This window comes from Neomonachus schauinslandi, chromosome 12 (assembly GCF_002201575.2).
Source record: "Neomonachus schauinslandi chromosome 12, ASM220157v2, whole genome shotgun sequence".
Lineage (NCBI taxonomy): Eukaryota > Metazoa > Chordata > Mammalia > Carnivora > Phocidae > Neomonachus > Neomonachus schauinslandi.
Window position 1 is genome coordinate 77,876,117 of NC_058414.1, and position 18,997 is coordinate 77,895,113.

Genomic DNA, 18,997 nt, shown 5'->3' on the forward strand with positions numbered 1-18,997 from the left:
ATAAAGATTTTAAAGATTCTCAGTCTGTCCATAATGAGAAAGCATGTTCAGAAGAGAACACTAAAGGTGTGGTAGACCAGCCATTTGATAAGGAGGTAAGTGTAGGTATGAACCACAAACCTAATCAACCATCTCAGCAGGAACACTGTTGGTTAAAACTGAAAGGGGATGGAAAGAAATGAAGGAAGACAAACTTCTTAGACCCTACAAAACTGGACCAGAGATTCAGCTATGAACACATTCTAGTCTTCAAGACAAGGGAGGAATGACTCCAAAGGCGATTCAGAGATCATTAGGACTGCCAATCCCAGCACAGGCCGTTAGTGCAACAAGCCTGCAAGGGTTTGGAGGAGTTGGCAGGGCATGGATAGGATATCTCCACCTCAGTTTCAAAAGCTCAGACCTCTGCCTAGCAGGGCCTTGTGGATGGGGCCACTGCCTTGGTTTCAACATGACAGATGGCAGCCATCAGAGGCTGCAGGGGGAAAAACATCCATCCAGCAGAGTCATATGGGTGTCATCACTGCCTTAGTGGGTCCAGAAGGCAAAGCATGGAACCAAAGAAGAGTACTCTTGAGCCTTAATGTCTAAAGGAGTTTATCTTGCTAGGTTTTAGATTTACTTGGGACTTGTCACCCACTCTATTCCTCATTTCTCTCTTTCTGAACAGGAATATCTATTCTGTGCCTCTCCCACCATTGTTGTCATGAAGCATGTAACTTACCTGGTTTCACAGGTTCAAAGCTGGAGAGGAACTTTGCCTCAAAATGAATCATAATTCATTTTACCCATATCTGATTTAGATAATATTTAGATGAGACTTTGGATTTTAGACTCCAGAACTGATGCTAGAATGAGGTAAATACTGGGGCTGTTGGGATAGAATTAACCTATTTTGCAGGTGAAGACATGAATTTTGAGAGGCCTGAATGTGCACCCCCAAAAGTTCAGATGTTGAAGCTGTAATCCCTAATGTGATAATGTCTTGACGTGGGGCTCTGAGAGGTGGATGTGGATGAGGTCATGGGGATGGAGCCCCCATGATGGAACTGGTACCCCTATAAGAAGATGAAGAGATGCAAGAGCTCTCTCTCCACCATCTGAGGACCTGGCAAGGAGGTGGCCCCAGAAAGAGGGCCCTCCCTAAAAACCTGACTGACCGTGCTGGCACCTTGATCTCACACTTCCAGCATCCACAACTGTGAGAAATAATGTTTGTTGTTTAAGCCACCCAGTATTAAAACTGTGTTTCTGTTACAGCAGCCTGAACTAAGTAAGAAACATAAAAAAAAATAATATAATTGCCATAAAAGATCTTCCCAACCAGTGAGTGGTGACATACTGTTGTGTTCCCAATGGGTTTCAGTAGTGACTTCTAATATCTCAGTCACTGGGGTGGCATGATAGGATCTGAGTCTTTTATTCTCTTGCTACTAAGAAACTTCTTCCACTGACTACTTACTATACAAATAACACATTTTCCCGATCCAAGTCTCCTTGCTGAAGTGAAAATGTAGAAAACATATTGATATTTATGGGATGCTGCTCAAGCAGTGCTTAGAAGGAAATTTATAGCTGTAAATGCCTGTATTAAGAAAATCTCAACTCAAAAACATAACTTTCCACCTTAAGACATTAGAAAAAGAAGAGCAAACTAAACCTAAAGGAAAAAAGGGAAGGAAATAAAGAAGATTAGGGTGGAAATCAATGAAACAAAAGTTGGTTTTTTTGTTTTGTTTTTAAGATTTTATTCATTTATTTGACAGAGAGACGCAGCAAGAGACGGAACACAAGCAGGGGAGTGGGAGAGGGAAAAGCAGGCTTCCCACTGAGCAGGGAGCCCAATGCGGGGCTCGATCCCAGGACCCTGGGATCACGACCTGAGCCGAAGGCAGACACTTAACGACCGAGCCACCAAGGCACCCCAAAAGTTGGGTTTTTTTAAAAATAAAAATTTTTTTAGCCTGATGGACTAAGAAAAAGGAGATTCAAATACTAGAATTTATTGAATTCATTTTAGAAATGAAAGAGGGAATATTTTATGGAAATAAAACATATTATAAGTGAATACTATAAACAAATGTATGCCAATAAATTAGGTAACTTGAATGAAATGGACAAATTAAATACACCAAATACCAAAACTGACAAGAAGAAACACTCTAGATAGATCTACAACAAAGAGATTAAATTAGTAATGGAGAACTACCTACAAAGAAAAGTCCAGCCCCAGATGGCTTCACTGGTAAATTCTACCAAACATTTAAGGAATTAATACCAATTGTTTACACTTTTCAAAAAAAGGGAGACCACTTCCAAACTCATTCTATGAGGCCAATATAAAATCAGATAGGTCTCAAAAAAAAATAAGATATTATAGACCACTATTTTTTTTTTTAAAGATTTTATTTATTTGACACACAGAGAGAGAGAGAGAGACAGTGAGAGAGGGAACACAAGCAGGGGGAGTGGGAGAGGGAGAAGCAGGCTTCCTGCTGAGCAGGGAGCCCGATGCGGGGCTTGATCCCAGGACCCTGGGATCATGACCTGAGCCAAAGGCAGACACTTAACGACTGAGCCACCCAGGCGCCCCTAGACCACTGTTTCTTAAAGAGATGCAAAAGTCCTTAACAAAATACTGGAGAACTGAATGCTGTAACAAAAAGAATTATACATCAGGACCAGGTGCAAATTATGCCAGGAATACAAGGTTGGCTTGACACCTAAAAATTAAATAATGTAATGCACCTTCAATAGGATAAAAGCAAAACCCATTTGATCATCTCAACAGAGTTAGAGAAAGCATTTGACAAAATCCAACACCTTTTCATGATGAAAACACTAACAAAGCTATGAAAAGGAACTTCCTCAAATTGGTAACAGGCATCTATAAAAAATCCAGAGCTAGCATTATACTCAATCATGAAAAATACATGCTTTCCTACTAAAATCAAGAAGAATGCAAGGATGTCTACTCCTGACACTTCTACCCAACACAGCAGTGGAGGAACTAGTCAGGGCAATTAGGCAATCAATCAATCAATCAATCAATCAATCAATGGCATCCAGATCAGGCAGAAAGAAATACAATCATGACTACTTGCAGATGACATGATCTTATATAAAAAGAAATCTAAGAAATCTAATAAAAAAACAACCATTAGAATTAACAAGTTCAGCAAGGGTGCAGCATGCAAGATCAATATTTTAAAAATTATTTTTATATACTTACAATAAATAATCCAAAATAACTTAAGAAAACAATAAAATACTGGGAATAAATTTAACCAAAGTGCAAAACTTACACTTTGAAAACTACAAACTATTATTAAAAGAAACAAAGGTCTAAATAACTAAAAAGACACTCTACATTCATGAATAGGAAGAAAACATTGTTAATTAAGATGGCAGTACTCTGCAAATTGATCAGACTCAGTACAATTGCTATGAGAATCCCAGCTAGAGATATTTGCAAAACCTTTGTAGAAACTGGCAAATTTATCCTAAAGGTCATACAGACATTCAGAATAGCCAAAATAATATTGAAAAAGAACATAGCTGGAAGACACATACTCGTGATTTTAAAACGTCACACAAGGCCAAAAAAATTAAAAATAAAACCCACTTCATACAAGGCAATGGTAAGCTAAATAATGTGGTACTAGCTAAGGGCATCAATGTAATACAACTCAGAGTCCAGAAACAAACCCATATATCTATGGTAAATTGATTTTCAAAAGAGTACCAAGAATATTTAATGTGAAAGGAATAGCTTCTTCAACTTAAGAACTGGACAACTGAATTGTTACATGCAAATAAAGGAAGTCAAATCCTTACATCCTACCACAAATAAAAATCAACTTAAAAGTGGATTAATGAGTGCACCTGGGTGGCTTAGTAGGTTATGCAGGCGACTCTTAGTTTCTGCTCAGGTCATGATCTCGTGGGATTCCACACTCAGTGTGGAGTCTGCTTGAGATTCTCCCTCTCCCTCCTTCTCTGCCCTCTCCCTGCTTGTGCACACACACGTGCTCTCTCTTTCTCAAAATCAATCTTTAAAATGGATTAATGATCTAAATGTAAGAGGTAAAACACGAAAGTCTTAGGAGAAAACATGGGGCTAAATTTTTGTGACCCTGGATTGAGCACTAGATTCTTAGACACAGCTCCAAAAGCATAAGCAACAACAACGAAATAGATAAACTGAATATCAAAAGACAATATCAAGAAAATAAAAAGATAATCTACACAATGGGAGAAAACATTTGCAAATCATATATAAGAATCTAACATCTAGAATATACAAATAGCTCTTACAACTTAAAAGACAACTCAATTAAAAAGGAGCAAAAGACTTAAATAGACATTCCTCTAAAGAGATATACAAATAGCTAATACAACATACGAAAATATGCTCAACATGATTAGTCACAAGTGAAGTGCAAATCAAATCATAATGAGATATCACGTCACCCCTGCCAGAATGACTGTGCATAGGGCAAATAATAAGTATTGGTGCAATGTGAAGAAACTGAAACTCTCATGCATTGTCAGTGGGAAAATAAAATGGTGTTATCACTGTGGGAAGCAGGTCAGTAGATCCTCAAAAATCTAAACATGCAATTATTATATGGTCCAGCGATTCCACTCATATGTACATACCTAAAACAACTGAAAACAGGGATTCACACAGATATTAGTACAACTTTAGTTGCAGCATTCACAGTAGCCACAAGGTGGAAACAACCCAAGTGTCCTCAATCTAAATGAATGGATAAACAAAATGTGGGGTATCTACATGCCCTAGACTATGATCTGGTCATAGAAAGAAATGAAATTCTGATACATGCCAGAAGATGGAGGAAGCAGAAAACATTATATTAAGGGAAAGAAACCAGTCACAAAAGAGTACATACTAGACGATTCTATTTATTTGAAATGCCCAGAATAGGCAAATCCATAGAGACAGAAAGTCACTTAGTAGTCGGTCAGGATGGGGGTAATCTGAGGTTGATGCACAGGGTTTCCTTACACAGGGGACAGTGTTTCTTTTGAGGTGATGAATATGTTCTAGAATTGCTGATGGTTGCACAACTCTGTGAATATACTAATACAGACTAATATAACTGACCTTTAAAACAAAAAACAAACCTCTCCCTTCAATCCATATGCCCTGCCAAAAATAGCCCCAGTCAATTTCCTTCTATCTCACAGCCTCCTCCTAGATCTAAAGAATCTTTTAAAAGAGTTGTTTGGGGCGCCTGGGTGGCTCAGTCGGTAAGCGTTTGCCTTCAGCTCAGGTCATGATCCCAGGGTCCTGGGATTGAGCCCTGCATTGGGCTCCCTGCTCCGCGGGAAGCCTGCTTCTCCCTCTCCCACTCCCCCTGCTTGTGTTCCCTCTCTCGCTGTGTCTCTCTCTGTCAAATAAATAAATAAAATCTTTAAAAAAAAAAAAAGAGTTGTTTATTCTCATTATTGTCACTTTCTTGTCACACTGTAACTCAGCTCTATTTGCCTGCAGGAGTAAATACTACACCCTTCAATATTTACTGTGACTAAGTCATAAAAATAAGTGCAAGCAACTGAATAAATTCTGACAGCCTACTGGGTACTAGAAGATCAAACAGGACAAGATATCTACCCTTTTCTCAAGGGGGAAATACAAGGTGAACAGAGAAGAAGCACATTAGTCTAAAGATTAAAATGAGCCAGAGAATATCTGCTTCATATTGGGTTATCTAAAAGAGGTGTTCTCAGCAAGTGAGGTTTAAGATTTTTTTAAAGTAGGCTCCATGCCCAGCATGGAGCACAATGCAGGAGTTTGAACCTCACAACCCCGAGATCAAGACCTGTGCTGAAATCATAGTTATTATTTATTTCAAGGTAGAGTTTAGTGATTCATCAGTTGCATATAACAACCAGTGCTCATTACATCAAGTGCCCTCCTTAATACCCATCACCCAATTACCCCGTCCCACCCACCCATGTCCCCTCCAGCAACCCTCAGTTTGTTCCCTATAGTTAAGAGTCTCTTATGGTTTGCCTCTGTTTTTATTTTTATTTTTCCTTCCTTTCCCCTATGTTCATCTGTTTTGTTTCTTAAATTCCACATGAGTGAAATCATATGCTATTTGTCCTTCTCTGATTTCACTTAGTATAATACACTCTAGTCCCAGCCACGTCATTGCAAATGGCAAGATTTCATTCTTTTGATGGCTGAGCAGTATTCCATTGTATATATACACACATCTTTATCCATTCATCTGCCAATGGAAATCTGGGCTCTTTCCATATTTTGGCAGTTGTGAACATTGCTGCTATAAACATCGGGGTGCATGTCCCCCTTCAAATCACTATGTTTGTATTCTTTGGATAAATACCTAGTGGTGCAATTGCTGGGTCACAGGACAGCTCTATTTTTAACTTTTTGAAGAACCTCCATACTGTTTTCAGAGCGGCTGCACCAGCTTGCATTCCCACAAGCAGTGTTAGAGGGTTCCCCTTTTTATGCATCCTCACCAACATCTATTGTTTCCTGAACTAATTTTAGCATTCTGACCAGTGTGGGGTGGTAGCTCATTGTGGTTTTGATTTGTATTTCCCTGATGATGAGTGACGAGCATTTTTTCATGTGTCTCTTAGTCATTTGTAGGTCTTCTTTGGAGAAATGTCTAATACCAAGGATCCAGACATATAAAGATAAACGATAAGGCAGGCAGAGGGAAAAGCAAGTGTAATGATATGTTTGAGGAATTACATGAAGTCCAGTAACTGACCAGAGGCTAGGTGAGGTCCCAGAGGTAATGAGAGGCTGGTTAGCGGCAGACCTTTAAGACTTTTTATAAGGCAGGGTGAGAAGTTGCAACTTGCTTCTTCTCCATCTCATTATACTCTGTGCACATCTGTCCTATTACACTTGTATCTGTGTCCCCACCTTACACTTGTGCCTGCCCTAAGGAAAATGAAAGTTTTTGTTCGCCTCTATCTAACAACTGCCAACCAGGATCTGATCAGACATTTCCTGAATGAACAGGTCACATCATCATGCTGTGATAAGACAAAAATCCTAAGTCCTGAGGAAGGAAAAAACATCTTTTCTAAGGGCAGTGTACAAATGAAAGCCAGGAAATTTTCACTCAAATTCGTCAGCCTAGCCTGGTTATTTCTACCAGAGACTGTGATGTTTCCCAAGTTTCAATCAGTTAAAAAGAACATCTTCCAAACTTAATTAAACTCATTCCCAGACTTTGAAACTGAAAACTGCCAGCAAAGAACAGTTTTAGCTCCTGATTACTGTGTGGTTGTCATTAATTGGTTCTCTAACTCAAGCCTATTCCCTAAGTATTCTAAGACACTGTGCAAAATTGTATCCACCTCAACATCAGCAGTGTTATATAGTCATTAGTAATACGTGGAAATGGAAAGCTATTGGGTTATAGTTTTTTTTGTCTAGAAACTGAAATAGGATCTAGCACCACCTTTTAAAAAATACATGATTACACATGCTTTCCTTTTAAATGGCTTATAAACAATGACTGGCCAAATAACTAGCTTCTCCTTTGCAGGTTAGATTTTCTGTTTGTACTACACAGGGATTCTGCTACAGTTCTAATTATAGCATCCTTATCTCAAAAGGCACACAATGATTCTAAACAGTTGAAACAAAGCTAACCAAGAACCCTTTTGGAGTATAAAACCACACAATGCTGCAAATAAATAAACCATGTTTCTGTGGAAGGGGAAATTTTTTTTTTAGCTGGCTTACTGTGGCCTTGAGGCTTCAGCCTGGTCTGTCTGAAGTTTTTCTCCTCCTTCCACTTCCATTGTACAGTAAACAATTCGATTGGGAGCAACGGACTTCAAACCTTGCACTTCCATTATGACAATCTAAAGATAAAAAAAATTTTTTAAATGATACATCAAGTTGGTAGCCTTTAACAAGACATAGAGATAGCAGCATTGATTACAAGTAGAATGACCAACTGATAAAATTATCTGGTAACACCAATGGTATTTTATCTTCCTTAGAATCCACCTGTATTCATGGAAGGTATAGTAAGTAACATTCTAAGGAAGTCTAGTATTGAAGAAATATCTCCTGCAGCTTATTAAAGTAAGGTTAAGATCTCTAAATATAAGCCTGACTGAGTTAAGTGAGGTATAAACTCAGATCCTTAAAACATGATGGCAAGTCTGCATGAGGTAAAGTGGAATTACCCATGAAAATTCAGTGAGTGTGCTAAAAGCAGTACAGGGTGAGTTCCACATAAAGTGAAATACTATTTATGAGTGGTGCACATCATCATCATCCCAATTTGTGGTTATCAGTATGTGACATCATCAGGTCTTTCTATATTCACTTATTTTAGAGGACTATTAATATTTATAAAAGAATATTCATTATAGAAAATGTATATCTTATTACGAAGTATGGAAAATATAACTTGCTGATGACTATCTTACTACTAACTTGGCAAGGAAAAAAAGGACTTTTCCACTAAAGGTATGTGCTAATTTAATGCAGCACACTGGGAATGGGTAGAAAGACTGATACTGTATTACGCATCTATAACTCCTAGAAAAAAGAGAAACAAATATTTTTCAAGTGGGCTTTTTAATGTTCATATAAAAGGCTACTGATTTTAAAATATTGTAACCTAACATTTTCACTGGGTGTACACATAAAATATAAATATTACTGAGTATTTTTGCTATAGTTTTTTTTCAATCAAAACTTGCATCCTGAAGTTTCCTAAGTTCTTGAAGCTCATAAAATATATTCAATGGCATTTTTATAACATGCACATTTATGTCTTTATTGATCTCATGTTTTATTTGTACAAACAAGATTAACAGCATTCATGCCATGTAGCTGCCAAAATATCCACTAAAAACATCATGTATTGATCATTTAATACATTATTAAAGACATTCCACTTCTCATTGAGTTGTGATATGAATCTTGAGGCAAAAGTTCTCAAAGAAACCATCTTAAAAAAAAAAAACTATTCTTCCTTTCACTCTTCAGCACAACAGAAGGGTTATGTTCATAAATATAAATGCCTTTTTTTTTCCCATGAAAATAATGGGAAACTAATCACTAAAAAAGAAAGGCCAAACTCAGAACCATTTTCCTTTCTCAACCAAGACTTTTGTCATTTTATCACACAGAAATTCATACCAACACATGAATAAAAATAAGGGCATAACAGAAAACAGACTAAGACTGATAGAGACCAGTAACACCTTTCCTAGCTGCTGTAAGACATTCAAGGAAGTTAGAACAAAGCACTTCATCTTGTTGATGGAAAGTAAGCAAAAGGAGGCATATATTCTTAATAAATCAATGTCGTTGTTAATCATTTTTTTTAAAGATTTTATTTATTTATTTGACAGAGAGAGACACAGTGAGAGAGGGAACACAAGCAGGGGGAGTAGAAGAGGGAGAAGCAGGCTTCCTGCCAGGCAGGGAGCCCGATGCGGGGCTCGATCCCAGGACCCTGGGATCATGACCTGAGCCGAAGGCAGTCGCGTAACCGAATGAGCCACCCAGGCGCCCCGTCGTTGTTAATCATTTTGAAATTCATTAGATCCTTATACAAATAAAACTAAGTAGAAGCTGAGACAAATGAACTATATAACTGTATCAATCAAAAAGATTCCACAGGGACTTACCAACATGACCGAAAATGGCTTAATAAAATTTTTGGAAGGTCACTTAAAATACAGGAAGCAAGAGAATTGTGTACACATAATGTAGAAATCTTTTAGTTCATATTTGGAAATATGCTTATTTGCCCTGCATCTCTTTCTCGAGTGTGTTCAACAGAGCGCAAGAGAGAAGAAAGGAAGCACCTGCTTAGCACTATGTCTGTCACCTCTTCTACAAGCTACTGTAAACAGGACCTCCTGAAACACACAACTTGTGAAACCATTTCCCACTCCACAAAACAGTACTCCCATCTGTGCCGGGAATATTTTCTTCGGCAGAACTGCCACTTTCAAAAGAAGTCCATACATAATTCTACAGATCTGATTTCCAAAAGGAATAAAAAAAAAAATGCAACTGGTCTCAATCTTTAATGATAAAGACAGCCACGAATTCCATGGACCATCAACTGACCTAATTTCAGGTAACTGTTTCGACCAGTTCCCCACAAAACTTGGTAAGAGAACCATGGAAAATGAATATAGTCTCAATTCCATCCCCATTTCCCCAATCTCTCTGTGATTGATAGAATAAAGATAATATATACAGAATTATTCTAGAGGCAAAAAGAAGGCAGTCATGTACAAAATACAAACCTTGGTAACATGCTTCTGAATAATGTACTGTCCAGAGAGTTATGTGGCGCTGAGTCACGTGCAGGTTTGAGAAAATGAAGCTGAGCAGTATTTGGGGACCATATACTACCAGATAAAGAAGCCGTCACAGGGTCTGCCAACCTAATACCAATGAAAACTGTGAAAATCATCTGTACTCATACCAGTGACACCATTTATCTTCCAACACGCAGACTCAACTTCGTAGATTAACCTGGGCTGTCTTCCCCTTACTCAATATTTAACATACCACGGGATGGCTCACGGTTTTGTGGGTTAGCTTCGCTCTTGCTTTATTATTGTCTCTGAAGGTTTCAGGAATGAAGCGATCTAAAAGTAATCTTGTTGTGGCTAACTGCTGCCTTTTTCTTTTTTTTTTTTCTAACTGCTTCTTTTTGATACCATCAAAGTCCCCAGTTCAATCAGTATTTATCAAGTCAACTGTGTGCCAGGTAGTGTTTTAGGCTTTTGTGATACCTCAAGGAAAACAAGACCTTAACTTCCTGTAGCTTACGTTTTAGTAGAATCAGGCAAATAATGAATAATAAAAATAACTGAATTATACGTTAGGTGGTAAGAGCTGTGACAAAAATTCAGGTTGGCAAGAGAACAGGGTGTGGGGAGAGAAGAGAGCAGTCAGTAGCAATTTTAAAGAGGTGATAAAATTTAAACAGTTTTTCAAATCTGCACTTATTCTCTAGACTCAGTCTTTAGTTCGTAGAAAAAACTTTTCCCACTGGACCAATTCTAAGCCTGACTGACAAAATGGAAGACCCTTAAACTGGAATAACTGTTTGCCTTTCAGAACTTTCTTAGGCTAACTAGCAAGGCTTGGATAATGGGCCAGGGATAATTATGGAGTTTAGTTAGGCTGAGGTCAGAGGCCCTGGGGATAGAGGGGGACCTCGTCTATTCTCTCAGGTATCCACAGGTAAGCATTATGTTGTGTGCACTGAATGTGACTTCATTTTGTTGTTGGACACACAACTCCTATTTATAATACTGGAAGTGTATCATAGAAAACATCTCTATTATGCTATGGAAGGAAAATATCTGCCTTATATAGACATAGTAATAGAGAACTACCAAAACAATTTTATAAATAGGCAAGCTTCTCAGACCAGGCAAAATGAAGTTTTAACTCATTTTCTCTAACACCATTTTACTGTTAACTGAGCAACCCTGTTTAATATACTGGCAATAAAGTACAGAACAACTCATAGTTTCACACAGACACTAACTCACGAGGATAATTTTGTTTTCAAACAGGAAAAGAGTTCATAAAAGCCAATTATTTACAATTGTGTTTAAAACCTTTTAAACAATACAGAAAAGAGAAGGTGTTTTGAACAGTTTCCAGTTCTGCATGGTAGGTTTCTACATTACAAAAATAATTTGCTTTACAAATTATAACTAATTTTATTTTGCACAAAGCCTTAAAAAAAAAACCTTGGCACTTTATATCTTGGTCAGTAGGAAAACAGACTTCTACATGTAAGATACTGTGTAGTTTCCCATTAAATATCTCTTTAAGATACCGAAGAGACTGAGAAGAAACCCAGTAATGGCAAGAGATTGAGAAGAAACCCAGAGTAATGGCAAAATCATTAGGTAATCCCAGAATGGAGTCTCGAGTCAGAAGAAAACCTATTTCTAACTCTGATAGTAAATTTAATCTATTAACCTACAAAGAAATCATTAGCATGGAAGTTAAGAAAGAGAGGCAGTTGGCTTATCCTCAAGCCTGAATTTATCTTAGGGTTGAATAAGTGGAATAAAGAACAAAAGCACACATTGGCTTTTTCTGCCACAAACTAAGCAAGCCAAAAGAAAGAAGTATCGAGAAATTTAAAATGGTACCTCCTAAGACTCCATCAGTCAATCCAGAAACTTCAATAGCAGTAGTGGGCACCAGCAAAGAGAGAATTTAACAATGCAAGGAAGGAATAACAAGCTTTAATTTTTGAGAGTGCTATAAATTTAAGCTTGATATAGCAAGTATACATATTTGTGTCATGTATAAATGCATAAACATATACATGGATTAGCCCAAATACACAGATTAGCAATGAAAAAATGTAAAAAAAAAAAAAATCAACAGGTGGCTGTGGTAAGAGTCTGCATCAATATCTGGTTTCCGGTGAATTGTATAAAAAGCATAAAACCCTGAAGTCTCAGGGAACACGATTTTAAATGCATGACATTTGTTCCTGTCCTTTATACTATGTACTGTATCTATAATGAAACTGGACATCCTGGAAAGGAAGAATTCTCTACTTATCATCTATATGCACCCAATATTATGTTTCAAAGCTGGCTGGTGTGATCTGATTCTAGAAAAATACCATAGGTGAGGTAGGTTAAAAACAAAGCTAACCAAAAGCTTGAAAGTAATTCCCAAATTACAGAGAATTCAATTATGTGTTTAAATCCTATTTCCACTCAAGTGTGCTTTAGTGCTCACTTTATCAATAAACTTACACCAGGCTAGTTGGCACAAAGACGAATTTTTTCAAAACTTATTATTTTATTATTTAGTCCTAAAACTGCTATTACATTTAAAGAACAATTTGTATTAATTTGCATTCACAACCTGATTGTCTAGCAATTGAGGAATAATGTAACTTCTTCAAAATATATCACACTGCTTTCAATTCAAAAAGTTACCACGAAGGTCAGCAGAAATTATTTTGCAGCTTCATTTCTGCTGTCAGAGGCGAGCATGGGATAAAGTCACCTACCTCTAAGGTGAACGACAGCACCACATCGGACTTTGACAGCTGAATCTCATTCTCATCGCCTATGTCCAAAAATGCAGAATTCTGTGAACGTTTTAATTTTTGTAATTTAAATTCTGGACCACCTTTCGAAACTGGAAGACTTTCCAAATTGGCCATTAGCAAATTCACTGAAGACCGCAACTCTTCTATATACATATTCTCCATTTCTTTTGCTATAAATTTGGGGAAATTTCTTTCCTTGAAAATAATTTAAAAAAAAAACAATGTTACAAAAGTCATATTTCAATTTTATCATAGAAGATTATATGATGTATATCTTTGTCTTAGAAATTATGACACTCAATATATATGCATCTACCCAATACTTTAGTCTCCAGGTTTTAAAATCATCAGGCTTTGGCAATTTTGATTATGTCTAAGAGTACCTTACATCCCTTATTCAGAATCATTATGGTACAAAATGAATAACATTTTCACCTTTACTATTTTTGATAAGACTTGCTTAAGGAAAAACTGAAAACCTACATGAAAGAAAATTTAGTATCTAGATAAATCTTAACTAGTCACTGTTAACTTTGAATTGCTTGGGGTAAACTGGTTGGTAAGAAAAACATTCAGTATACACTGCTTTGCCTGTTAGGAAACAAACAACTTAAACATTTTTCTTACCAAAATGTATAGTAAGAGGATATCCTTTTTATAAGCATTCAAATTAAAAAATACATAATAGCAATATGATATTTCTAGAATTTTCATATCACACAAATGTGACCAGATCCCTTATGACCATAATTTCAGTTTTTTAGTAAAGGTTTAGAAAATTTTAAATTTAAAGCAAAAGGCCAACTTATGAATAAAGCTGTATATAAAAAAGAATAACAATATCAATTTAGAAGATTCATTTTCTTTCTGAATTACATGAGCATTGCCATTTGATCCTTAGATCGCTGTAATCAGATTTTGGTTTCTTTCAACTCGATGAAAAGGACATTCCCAATACTGGTATTTAGACAGATATTGACAGATATGCCAAACTGCCCTTAAAGATGATTATACCCATTTATATTCCTACCAACAGCAAAAGGAGGCCTTCTCACACTGTTGGCTCTTTCGTAATCTTTATAAACCTGGCATTAGCTCTTCCCTTAAAAAGAGAGTTTATAGCTTTATGATATGACGTATGATGTAATGTGTTGACTACCATACAAAACTGGCTGGGAATGAAAGCCTAAAGCAACCACCTTGCAAATGACTGCTTAATGCTCCAGAAAAATTAGTGCCTTTCTCAGAGTTTCCCTTGGCATCATTCCAAGTATAACCTAAGAAATCCCCATCTCTGGGATGACTGGAACCCATCCAGAATACTCTCATCAACCTGCACCTAACCTGTGACTCACCTGCACCAGTTTTTTCATGGGATGGAAAGCAACATCTGGTGCCACTTCACAAATCAGTCCCAGAGTCTCAGGCCACCTGTTTCTCTTTTCCCCAAATATAACTGTCACATATTTCTTTTAACATAATTTACATATAATCAATACTAAAATTGCATATTTATTATCACATAGTAATTAAGTATCCACATTCATAATTAGCTTTCTTAAGGAAGACTCTTAGGTATCCTTTTAACATTCCTCTAGAGTGTGAAGCAACATTCCAAAAAAGTTTGCAACCTCAGGAAAAACACGTAACTCTTCAGTTACAGAATACCTTGGTTTTCTTTGGAGAAAAAAAAGTAATGTTTTGGAATGGTTTCTCAATGCATGTAAAAGAAAAAAAACACAAGCAAAATAAGCCATAAAAAGATTTTTATATTTATGCACTGCCTTTATTTTTTTATTTAAATTCAATTAGCCAACATATGGTACATCTTTAGTTTTAATGTTCAATGATTCATTTAGTTGTGTATAACACCCAGTGTATGCACTGACTTTTTTTTTTTAAGATTTTATTTATTTATTTGAGAGAGCGAGAGAGGGAACACAAGCAGGGGGAGTGGGAGAGGGAGAAACAGGCTTCCCGCGGAGCAGGGAGCCCAATGCAGGGCTTGATCCCAGGACCCTGGGATCATGACCTGAGCCGAAGGCAGACGCCTAATGACTGAGCCATCCAGGCGCCCCTGCACTGACTTTATTTTTTTATTTTTTTTTTAAAGATTTTATTTATTTATTTGAGACAGAGAGAATGAGAGACAGAGAGCATGAGAGGGAGGAGGGTCAGAGGGAGAAGCAGACTCCCTGCTGAGCAGGGAGCCTGATGTGGGACTCGATCCCAGGACTCCAGGATCATGACCTGAGCCGAAGGCAGTCGCTTAACCAACTGAGCCACCCAGGCGCCCCCTTGCACTGACTTTAAAAGCTGTTATAAAAAGTATCCAAAACCCAGAAATGAGGCAAAAAGGTGAGGGGGCAGGTCCTTTTGATGTCCTATGGGGGCAAAGGGCATCCAAGGGTCATCTGAGGAAATATACTTCGTTTGACTTACTGTTTATTGATTCAAAGTCCCAACAGTGAAGTTACACGTTAACTTACAGAATTTTGTCTGGAAAAGATGCAAATAATGTGTGTCTGCTGAGTAAGATAATCCAATGGTTATAGTTTAAAACCTCACTGGAAACTGACCACTTTTAGATCTAATCCAGGAATCTTGTTTTAACCTTGCCTAAAACCACCTAGTTTTGATATGCTCTTTGGATTAATTTTAACATGTAACTAGTTTGCTCATTCATTATGCACTGAATGAAATCTTTATTGTGTGTTTATATTTGTAGAAGTCATAATTTTGCCTTTTTAAAAATTTTACTTTAGCAAAGCAAAAAAAAGATCACGTTTGAAAGTTTGGATGCACCAATTTTTTTTTCAAAATTTTAAGGTGTTATTTTATGGAAAACTTAGCATTAGCACATAAAAACCAAATTCTTATTTAGCTTTAGTTAAAAACACATCATTCGCAATCATTTTTCAAGGAGACTGGCAGGAATCACCAAAATTGATGGTCTAATCAGCATTTTCCAACTTTTCAAGAAATAGACTATACCCAATTTTTTTCCTCTCTGGGGGAAAAGACAGACAACTCTGCTTTAAAGCTCTGAGGTTTATTAATAGTATTTCATCAACTTTACTTAGCCTGCTTATGTTGCCTCTTCCTTGGAAACAAAAATCAACTGTACTTCAGGCAACTATACATGTTAAATTTAATCTTTTAAATTAGAACAGACTCAGAAATAGGGTTATTCTTTAGTTTAACTGTGAGTTGTTCTTATAAACCATGGTTTAAATGTTCTAATTTACTCACTCATTAGCGGCCCTAACACATTATATACATGATAATGCTTGTTCCATAAAAAAAATTCTCAGTATTCAAATTTAGTCCCTTTTAAGTGCTTCTAACCTTCCACTAGATGAAACCTGGACCAGACTGGTAGGTGGAAGATGGGGACAGCTGTCAGGTTCTAGAAATACTCTGAAGGCAAATGCAAATGGATTTCCTAATAAATTTGTCATGAGGCACAAGAAAAGGGAGTCAGAGAGAGGATTCCACGGTTTTTTTTTTTTCGTGTAACTGACAAGACAGTACTGTCAAGAATTGGCCTAGCCTGACCACTTAACTGGAAATTTTAAGCACCCTATACTCCTGATTCCACCTTGTCTTTATTTTCTAAATAGCAACTGAGCACCTTCCATAATTCAGTTATATGGAACATTCCTTGCTTATTGTCAGCTCTCCCAAATGCAAGCTCCACCAGGGCATGGCAGGGATATTTTTGTCTGGTTTTATCCCAAGACAACTACACATTTGTCTGGATGTATCCCAAGGGCCTACAACATTGCCAGGTTATTTTAGTAGGTGTTCAAGAAACATTTATTCATTGAATTTAGGGATAGAAAAATTCAGGCTCCAAAAAGTTAAATAAACCTGCCCAATGTTCTATATCAAAGGAAACAGCAATCATGGATTTGCCTACAGGTTTTTCTGGCCCAGTCCACATTTTTCCTACTACTTCCTATAATTATGCCTTGGCTAAAGTATTAAAGTCAATACTTCTAGCGTGCCTGGGTGGCTCACTTGGTTAAGCGTTTGCCTTCGGCTCAGGTCATAATCTCAGGGTCCTGGGATCGAGTCCCGCATCAGGCTCTCTGCTCTGCGGAGAGCCTGTTTCTCCCTCTCCCCCTGCTCTTCTCTCTCTGTCAAATAAATAAACAAAATCTTTAAAAAAAAAATAAAGTCAATACTTCTATCCTTTAAAACAGATTTCTGCCCTGGGGTTTTGTTGTTATTATACTGTGCTGTGAAGTATGATAGGAGGTGTTACTGATTACCAATGATTATTAATGGACCACACTTCTGGATTTATCAGACTGAAGAGGCAGCTGGGGGCCCAAGAGAGCAAAGTCAAAGACCAGGGTTTGAAGCCAGCCTCCACGTTATTTGTTACGTAATCTTGAAGTCCGTAATCTTCCCTAAATCTCAATCTCCTAGTCTATACAATAGACTCATTGTATCCTCTGTCCTTAGGGGTTCATAGGATTAGTGTAGAAATATAATGCAACAAGGTCAGTAAATTATAATTAGCTTTATGAATTTTTTATGAAGATGGCTTACACTTGGTGAAACTGAATTAGAAAGCAATTAAACATGTTTTATCTCCTATGTCAATATACTCACCAAAAGGCATGTTATTTTTGGTGGCTTTTTTCCCCTTCCAATTCCATTGGCTTCACTTCCTTCTCCACACTTTTTTAAACGTACCAATGTTTGTGATGACATCATTGGGGTGCCGACAAAGAGAAGTCTATGTGCATCACTCACCCTTTCCTCTCAAGTCCAAAGGTGATAAACCCACATTTTCCTCCCAGGCATGAACTTGAGACAACCAAGACTCTCCCTCCTGTTTCACAACCTTCCAGAAATTCATCTAAACTTTACTCTAAAGCATCACATCCTCAGCCAGGCCCTTAGAGAAGCAAATCCAACTCATTACAATATGCACACTCTCAGTGCATCAATATCTATATACACCTAGGCAATCTACAAATGTGGGTCACAGATCCAGAGTCCTGCCCCACAGGGTCTGGAACCTCTCTCTGGAGTCTCTCCCAGTCTCAGGTCTTCAAGAAAAGCAAATGTCTTTCCAGCCAGTTTTCCAATTCAGCTAAGGGTTTTGGGGAAAATGCTGTCCTCTCTAAAGCTTCCAATAGCCTTAACCTACTTCTTGACTTTCATCCTATAAATTCGACATCTGAATCTCTACAAGGATGTAGTGCCTCCCCAGATATCCTGAGGATAGTAACATGGCATGTTGCCCTTTTAACCACTGTTCTTTGTGTGAATGTAACTCTTTAGCCCCTAATTCATAGCACTCTATGTCTTCATTCATCTGGAAATTCCTCTTCATCTATCTCTGGCTTGGTTCTCACAACTTACTGTCATCTCTGCTACCCAAATTTCTCTTAATTTTCTCAACTTTCCTGTTTATCTCCAATTTCTCAACAATTTCCCTATTTTTTAATATACTTTTAGATAACACAGTATTAGCATTCTGAAAACTTACACATCATTCATAAATGCATTTTTCTTTGCAACAACAAAAATATTTCAATTGTTAAAATCAGCATGGGCTGTATCTTCTTCTCAAAGGCTGGAAAAGCTCACTATCATGATTTGGGAGGTGGTTAACATGGGCCATGTACACATACATTCACTGAGCTGTAAACTAAATATTTGTATACTTTACACATTATACCTAAAATTTAAAGAAATGAAGAAAATTCCCTCAATAGGGAGGATTCTTCAGAAAGATGGAGGGAGGTAAAGGAAGAGTGTACCTCCAAATATTCAAAGTTTTGATTAGCAGAAGGGAAAAGAGGAAAAAAAAATCATACCTCCAAATATTCAAAGTTTTGATTAGCAGAAGGGAAAAGAGGAAAAAAAAA

At 37.2% G+C, this 18,997-nt stretch overlaps 1 protein-coding gene across 13 annotated transcripts in view; it reads right to left on the reverse strand.

The window, feature by feature from the left end:
- Positions 1-18,997, reverse strand: part of CADPS2 (calcium dependent secretion activator 2) — a 532,431-nt gene that overhangs the window by 301,414 nt on the left and 212,020 nt on the right. For all 13 annotated transcript variants that reach the window (XM_044920121.1, XM_044920119.1, XM_044920123.1 and 10 more), the window contains exons 5-6: positions 13,065-13,301; positions 7,766-7,887 (exon numbers count right to left, since the gene is read on the reverse strand). In XM_044920121.1, coding sequence (XP_044776056.1) covers positions 7,766-7,887; positions 13,065-13,301 — 359 coding nt within the window. The remainder of the gene's footprint in view (positions 1-7,765; positions 7,888-13,064; positions 13,302-18,997) is intronic.